We start from the raw sequence: 8,991 nt of genomic DNA, 5'->3' as shown, positions 1-8,991 counted from the left end.
CTCCTCCTCCTCCTCCTCCTCCTCCTTCTTCTTCTCTTGTGAAATTTTTATTACGTCGTACTGAGTGTTTGGTGACCAGTTTGTCTTTGTTTAAAAATTATCAAGAAGGCTTGTGCAAGGCTTGCACCGATGATCATGTATTAATACTTGATAGATTGTCATATAACACGTTATGTTGGCAGCTTTTATGTTATTTGATCCACACGCTTACAGGCAAGTGTTGAAAAGTTTTGATTCCTCGGTGATTTTCATTGTGTTGAGTCTGCAAAAGTACATAGACCTAACGCGTGTCGTGAGTACATTAAACATTCTTTATGTGCTTTTCATGCTCCCATCGGCACAGTTGAGACACTTTAGGAGGCGGGCTAATCACTACAGGCGCCGGAGCGTCTTGAGTGTGGAGAAACACATCGATGCCACAATGCTCATTTAATTCAGCAGGGAAAAAAGAAAGCCAGGCAGAAGCAAAAGAGGGTGATTAAAAGAAGTATAACCTACGAGATTGGCGTTTTGACGTTTGTGGTGTAACGGTCAGGCACTTCGATGTCTCTCACACAGGAGACCCAAGTTCGATTCCCAAGTGGGGAGAATTTTTCATCGAGTATGTCATTCTTTGTGCTTTTATTTTTACTCGGATGTTGTGTCCCCCTCAGCTCGGGCTGGCCCTGACAGGCAGGGTCGGGGAGCCGCCTGCTAAATTATCTGAATTGTGTCGATTGGTGCGTAAAAACACACAGTGAGTAAAAACACCTGCATTTAACACACAACCCCCGCCCCCCCCCTTTCGCAACAAAACAACCTGTCAGTGACGCCATTCACCCATCCTCTAAAACGTGTCTGATGTAGCAACAGCTCACCTTCTCGACACACGCCAAAGAAGTTTGTTTCTCTCGCTCATCTTCAGCTCCGAGATTCCCCCAAGCCTTTGTCTGTAGCACACGCTCACCACTCACGCCCACATCGGCGAGCGAACACAAGCTCACGCAACTGGAAACTTTTTTGGTCTCTTTGTCTTTTGAGGAACACATGGCATATCCATGTTCCCAAACTGTGGCCACATGGGTTTCTTTTTAAAATGTTTGTGTCTTTACACCCCCATCGACACAGTTTAGATAATTTCGTAGGCGGACTTCCGACCCTGCCTGTCAGGGCCAACTCAGGCTGAGAGAGATGCAACATCCCAGCAAAAAGACCCAAATACTCAACAGAACATTCTCCCCACTCGAAAATCGAACTTGGGTCTCCTGCGTACGGCAGCGAAGAGCCAAACTGCAGCACCATAGACGCTGGTCGCCATGTTTTCATCTGGTACTATTTTTCCTTTGCCTTTAAAAATGCACTTCCACGATCCCAAACCTTGGTTTACGGAAAAACTTTGATATCTCAACAAAGTGAAATTATTATGGTAATTTTACTTCTCTCATGGTACGTTCAAAACACTTTTCACACCCCAAAAGTAAACAATGACAATCTAGATCTAGTACTCATTTCAGTTTCTTTCCGTGAGTTTATGTTCGAATTGCTCAACATTTTATTGTGTAAACATTGTTCTTAGGTACAAGTATTACCGACTTGTGAGGCATGGGCTGTTTTAAAAACTAGTTAAGGCATCATAAGTGAATTAAAACTCTTTTCGTGATCGATTACCCATATATGTTTGTATGGGTGGTGCGCCGACAAAATGTGCTTTTCTCGGATTTAACTTAAAAAAACGTCCATGTTTTTTACGTACAGCCAAATCGGCACAGTTTTGATAGTTAGGAAGGCGGGCTTCCGAACCCGGGCTGAAAAGGAAACAACACTCCAGTAGAACGACTGAGAAACTCTTAAAATTTTTACCCTCTCGGGAATCGAACTCAGGTCTCCTGCGTGCGACAGCCAAGCGCCTAAACGCTACAACACATACACCAGTACGCCAGCTCAGCTATGACCCGTTTAAGACGACAATTGGACGATGAACAAAACACGATAAAAACATAATTAACCGAATACTTGTAAAACTTCAGCAGCCGTAGAAACGGAATTTAAATCATCCTAAGAGAGTTGCACTTCTTGCTCCCGCTTTACTTGAAGCTCCCCTCGCGTAATTTTGAGGCCAATAATTAAGTGAAAACTTTGATAATATTGTTCGGATATGTTTTCTGCTTCATTTCAGCTGGAGTGCGTAGTCGTAAAAAGCGGCATTATAAAAGCTATGTTTTGTTTTTAACCAGAAAAATGTGAACTCTTTCTCAAACACGGTTTGCGCTATTCACGGGCGTCATTTTTTCATGTAGTCAGAGTTTTACGGCTCTTACAATACAGGTCATATAAGTACCGAAAATAACAGTTTGTTACAAAATAGTAACATACAGAGAAAAGAAGGAGGGCAGAAGACGATAGACGTTTGATAGGAAAGAAGGAGCAAACCACATCGGAGCATTCGAGAACCACTCATCACGGCCTCCAGAACACTAATATAATGTCGTATAAATGACAAAAATGTACCACTCATATTATGTAATGAAGTAAAGAAATACTGTAATCAGACATGCATCTATCATTAAAATATAACTGGGAACGGCGGGGTGGGAACAGTTCTCCAAGCAGCGTGCACATCAGTACATAAAACTTTAACCACAGTCCGTGGTATTAAAAAACCCAGACAGCATCCAAATAACTTCAAGAATGTTCCTATTCTTTTTGTAAGAGTTTTACGGCATTTGCAACACGTTAACGTCATATAAGTGCCAAAGATTAGAGGTGTTACTAGAGAGTAACATACAAAGAAAAGAAGGAGGACGGGTAAGAGCGATAGACAATAACATTTGATAGAAAAGATGGAGCAAACTCCACAAGAGCATTCGCCAACCATTCACACTATAATATGTTAAAAGTTGAACCTTAGTTGATTAGTATAAAAAGCCACCCCCCAAAAAAGAAACAAAAAACCCCGAAACAAACAAAACCCCCCCCCCCCCAATCCAAAACAATCTTATTTTGAGTTTTAGTAGAGCCTTTCAGGCACTCGCAACGGCATAAGGCCATATGGGCGCCAAGGGTTGGATGTCAGCACAGAAGTCTTAAAAGGGAATCAGACTTACTGTGCTCACCTCTCTAGTTTCATCAGCACAAAGTCTTCTTCGACTATCAAGGCGCCCCGGAAATAGTGGGTCACAAGAGTGTGACAAACATGCAAAAGAAGTAGAGGAAAAGTGACGATAATAAGGATTAGGAAAGAAAAAGCAGCAGTTCCCTGTTGCAGTTCAGGCATAGTTATGAGCATGACTCTGAGGAATCAGCCCATTTACAATTCTACAGTGAATAATAAGAACAGGTTAATGTTCCCCTTTGGAAATGGCCTAAAGACACTTCAGTCAGTGGCACCGCCCCGGGAGGGGGTGGGGGTGGGGGGGATTTCAAAACAAACCAGGCGCTTTTCAAAATACTGAAATCTAAGAAATTGACATTTCCCAGTCCTTTGGGCAATTAAAAAAATCTAATTAGTATTCTTTGGGCTCAGCACCTTCTATGTCTATTTAGAAAGATATTTATCATTGAATTTTACTGAAACACGTTGATCAAAGGCACACAAAATGTAAATTTGCAGTCTCCAAGGACACATAAGCTTTGGAAGTCACCAAACTTTGGCGGCCATTTTCTTGATTCAAGTCCACGCAACTTCCCTCAATCCCAGATGACTACGTTTCAAAAGTAAAACAACGCACAACCTTTAAGACGATAGCAGTTAACTAACTCAATATGTCCAAAAATTGACGAGCGCCTGATTCCACAGTGTCGTGATACCTATAGCCTACTATTCAAAACCCCCTTTTGGAGCAACTTATTTCTGCACAGATAGGCAGAGACATGATTTTTATAAATCTTACAAAGACACCTGAAAGCTACGTGAAAGACATCCAAAAGCTACATACAAATCAAGAAACAAAAAAGTAAGCCCTTACAAAGACATTATGTACTTACAAAGACACATAAAAACAGCACACTTATAAAAAGACGGTAACACTAAATCCTCAACAAAAAACAAATTATAGCTCAGACCCTACAAAGCTATTATTATGAAAACGTTCGAACAAACATACATTAATGACACACTCTTACATATTTACGGTAAGTCCTTACAAAGACAAATTAGGGAGAATTCCTTACCAACACATTACGACTACATCTATTTAAAGCCATTGAGAGCAAGTCCTTATAAAGACACATTAAAGCGACTTCAAAGACACAGTAAGGCAACATACTTTTTTATAAAAACCCAATAGGGCTGGGTACTTTAAAATACATATTGACGTATATCCCTAATTAGAAAGACACATGAAGGCTATGTTCTTAAAAAGACAAACCGAGTGTCCATACCAAGAAAGACATTCAGTCAGTTGTGGGTGGGTGCTCTGTTGTGCTTTGCTCCTTCTTTGCTATCAGATAGCTTTATCTTCCTTATCTTCCCTCCTTTTTGTGTTTGCTACTCTCTTGTAATACCTCTTATCTTCGACACGTATGTAACCTAATTGTGTTTTGCAAGTTCCGTAAAACTCTTACTAAAACACACATTATTATTATTATTACAAACTAAAGACACAAAGGCCACGCAGTTCCTACCTTTTGAGGAAGGCCATATTCTCCTCCCTCCTCTGTAGTCCGGTTTTCATCATAATGGCCTGGAACACTCGCCTGTCCAGCACCCATAGCGTAGTGTGGGTGACCGCTGAGGACAACAGGGTGGCTTTGCTCATCTACTTATTTATGACAAGTGGGCACGAGAACGTCTAAAAATAAAGGACACATCCTTCTGGGATAATAAAGTATTATCTTATCTTACCTTATCCTATCTTATCTTATCTTAATAGCATGCAAACGTAATATAAACAAGTAGCTCTGGGGTTTATAGTTGATACAATGCTACGGTCAGATCCTGCCCAATCCAAACCCCCAATAATAAAAAAAATAATAATAAAATTGCAAATTTGTGTATCGGTTTTAACCTTTTTTGCAACACTGTAAGGTTACTTGAGATGCTTGTCCACCCCATGCTTTGCTATGCTACAAACAAAAGTAAATTTTTTTGTTGCTTTATTGTGTCTTTACATTTCTTCTTTGAGATTGTTCCAAAGACCATATTAATTCTGACTAACAAACGTAAAGTTGCCTGCCAGGAACAATGCCGATTGCATCTCCTTATCTATGTTATTTTCTATTCTCGTAACCCCCCCCCCAAAAAAAAACAACAAAAAAAACAAACAACCAACAAACAACAAACAACAACAAACAAACAAACAAAAAAGAAAAGAAAAGAAAGCAGTCTAGATTACTAGAAAAGTCTTTGGTTTGCGACCACACTTCAGTTGACTGACCTTTCACGGAGGCGGTCCGCTTACAGTTGTACAGTATGGCGAGCTCGCCGAAGAGGCCCCCGGACTTGATTTCTCCCAGCCTCTTGTCCTCCTTATGCACCTCCAGGAGACCATCTGTAAACACACAGAAACATACTCAAGTTTAGTTTTTCGTGAGAGTTTTACGGCCCTTGCATCACAAATAGTTCATGAACGTGCCAAAGATTAGAAGTGTTACTGGAGACAGATATACAAAGAAAAAAGAAAGGAGAGATACGTATGATATATATTTGATAGGAAAGACAGAGCAAACCACACCGGTGCACCCGCCAACCACCTATGAAACAGATTTGAAAAAAACAACAAACAACAACCAAAAAAAACAACAAAAAAACACGACTGGTAGATTTATCGTTAAAAAAAAAGAACGCACCTGCCCCACAAAGATACTTTAACAATACTTATATGGCACGACTTTTTTCCTCACTGGGAGTTCGCAAACTCTCTTCGTGCGTAAATAGAACTTAGGGTTTTCGCATACGACTGCAGAGTGCCTAACCGCTATATCATAGACGCAGATGTAACTTTTTTAATGGACACAAAATAGCCCTCAAATCGTAGAAAAGCATCGAACGCTACGACTGAAATTATGCTGGCCCTGGCACTAATTTATTTTTGCAAGACACATCTGAAATTGTTTTTACTATGGTTTTTAAATTTAAGCTCTCATAATGCCAGGTCAGATAGAAAGGGAGCCTTGAAAGCTCTCGAGAATAATCCAGTTTCAAGAACACCCATTTCTGGATTCAAACCAGGGCCATAAGCATCACATGACAGCATGAAACATACTGTACTGTCGGTGATTTGTAAATGTAAGCGCGTATATAGTTTAAACACCCCTTCCCACACTGTTAGGTTATTCTAGGCGGGACATCCAATTATAAAATCCATCTCCAATAGGACCGAATCAAATGAGCTGAGAGCATTTGATAACTAAACAAAACAACCCGAGTTCAAGTCGGGGACTCGAATCAGGACAGTCCGCTCCGAAGTCTAGCATGATGAGTGATTTGCAGCAGAGGTCACATAAAAAGGATGTATTGTAATATGGGGCGCTTATTGGGAGATCGGGTCGGGTCGGGTCGGTTTGCTAGCCAGATTGAGCGCGTAAAGCGGCTATCGTGGCACAAGCCGATCGCGCCCGACTCGTCGTCTAAAAAAAAAAATCAAACCGCGTTAAATTTGTTTTCAGGCAACGAGTGGGGCGATCGCCTCGGACCTGACCCGACCCGACCCGACCCGACCCGACTCGATCCCATCCGCAATGGGCACCCCGTATAAGGCTGAGTCAGATGAACCTCTAGACCTTGTGGCACTCTTTATGGGGTTGAGGGGGGGGAGGGGGGTGATACACAACACTTTTGATAATAGCAATGATAGTAAATAACAAGATGGGCCACTCAGCCAAAAAAGTGTCCGCAGGAAGTATGCTCTTTGTTTCAGATGGCGCTGCAGTCTGTTTTGAAGCTCTCTTTCGTTTTTCCAGAAGAAGAATAGGAATAGCACCTCCTTGCGTGCGCAGATCGACTGCTGTTCATCAGCAGTTCGGGTACGTTCAGTGCGGAGTTTTAGGTTTTTAAAATTTTATTGACCTCTCGCCTTTCATTCTAAAGTCAAATTACACGAAGAAAACTATCACCCTTTCCTCCGGAAGAGGTTTTTTGTCAGGGTAACCATTTAAAAAAAGGGTTCTTCCGAAATTTATCCCAAAACTTGCTAGTTTCACTTTGATTTTTAAAACTCAAGTAGGGTAACTCTGTTCGCAAAGAGTGCGCTTTTGTGAAGAGGGCGCCACAAAATTTTGAGGACACTTTTTTAATTGGCTCAAAGAGAGAAGTGGCCCATCTTGTTATGTACTATCTTTGATAATAGTTTCACGTTTTTCTCTTAAACCGATGACGTCACTCGGATGTGACATGCACATATAATTTAGTTGGACGAAACTAAGCCAATTAACACACTGCGGTCTTTCCTTCCTGATCTGATATCCAAAGCGCGGGTACCACAGGTGATAAACTGTGCTAACTTTGCTAATTGTCTCTACAAAACCGGGGCATAAATGCTGAGATGATACACTGTTATTGTTCTCTCTGAACTGCCTGAACTCTACACAAACACGAATGAAGCATTGAGGTCATGAGAGCTGTAGACAGTAAACCGAGTATAAACTGGGTTAACGAATATGTTTGTTGTTTTTTTAAAGTACGGCGCTCGCAACTGCATAAGGTCATATGAGCGCCAGACCATTAGAGGTGCTACAAGAGACAAACATAAAAAAGAAGAAGGGGAGATAAGGACGATAGATGTTTGAAAGAAAAGAAGAAGCAAACCACATTAGAGCACCCAAAGAATATGTGCACGCGCATGCACATACACACACTCACATACTCACACAACCACATACGATTGCACAATACCCTCTCAAAGACCGGTATACACTCACTCACTTGTCAGTACGCACTCGCAAATGTACCCCCCCCCCCTCCACCATCTCCGCCGCTCTGCACTTTCAGTGTCCCGCTATCCCACCTCCCGGTCGTTCCATCATGTACTATAGGGAATCTTGCTTTTCATGGGAGCACACGACTACACGTAAGTTGACGCGTTTTACCCTTGGTAACTTTTCCGATAAGAACGATAAGATAATACTACTGCTTAAGGGCAGACCGAAATAACTGCACATTCAATGAATTTGAGTAAAATGCAAGAAGTCAATGCACAGTCCACAATGGGGCTGACCTCAGTCACTTGCGTTGCCTTGCCATTTAAAAAACCCAACGATTTCTATTGTAGATCCGTCGTCCTGTCTTTGACTTAGAGGGATATGGGAATGACTAGGGAAAGCAAAATTGTATCATTCATTTATTCAACAAAAAAAAAAGGAAAAAAAAAAAGAAAAGAAAAAGGGAGCGTTTGGTTCTGAGGCTATTCTCGCACCCAGAACACGAAGATGTTAGCACGATAAGAATTGCTGTTTACAGGCTAAAAGGTTAAAATTTATGTGCATTTATGTACGATCACACAGTGCATGATTTGAACGCCATATCCGCACCGTTTTAAAAAGAAATGTAGGTGCTTTTTTACATCCATATTGACACAATTTTGATCACTTAGGATGCCGGCTTCCGACTCTGCCTATCAGGGCCAACCTGGGATGAAAGGGATGCAAAATCTCAGCAAAAAGACCTAAATACTCGATAAATATTTTCTCCTCCATTCAGGAATCGCTACCTCACAGTATGATTACAGACGCCGATGCGGCAACAGTGCTTTCTTTGTTTCTTTGAGTAAAGAGATGCACATCAACAAAATTATGGTAACTTAGTGTTGAGAAAAAGTAACATAGAAACAACAGTGGGAAAATAAAGAAGTAGGACCTACCAGTGGCACCCTCCAACCAGCAGCAATAGCAGTGTGTCCCATAAAAAAAAAAAATCTCTTTAAAAATTGAGTCAACGTCTGTTTCGACTTTCAGGGTACCCGGGGTATAGTGGGTCACAAGAGTGTGACAAACATAAACATACAAAAGAAGTAGAGGAAAAATGACAATAGTAAGGATTAGGAAAAAAAGCAGCAGTTCTCTGTTGTAGATCAGGCA

General features: G+C 41.3%; 1 protein-coding gene across 1 annotated transcript in view; it reads right to left on the bottom strand.

Annotated features, from left to right (window-relative positions):
• LOC100533328 (PKG) overlaps positions 1–8,991 on the bottom strand; it is a gene marked incomplete in the record, with an annotated part of 183,988 nt that overhangs the window by 78,078 nt on the left and 96,919 nt on the right. The window contains 2 exon segments of the mRNA NM_001204625.1: positions 4,603–4,708; positions 5,355–5,468. Of these exon segments, the coding sequence (NP_001191554.1) occupies positions 4,603–4,708; positions 5,355–5,468 (220 nt within the window).

The sequence above is a fragment of the Aplysia californica genome, unplaced genomic scaffold (genome assembly GCF_000002075.1).
Source record: "Aplysia californica isolate F4 #8 unplaced genomic scaffold, AplCal3.0 scaffold00182, whole genome shotgun sequence".
NCBI classification, from domain to species: domain Eukaryota; kingdom Metazoa; phylum Mollusca; class Gastropoda; order Aplysiida; family Aplysiidae; genus Aplysia; species Aplysia californica.
This window is presented reverse-complemented; position numbering and strand designations above follow the sequence as displayed.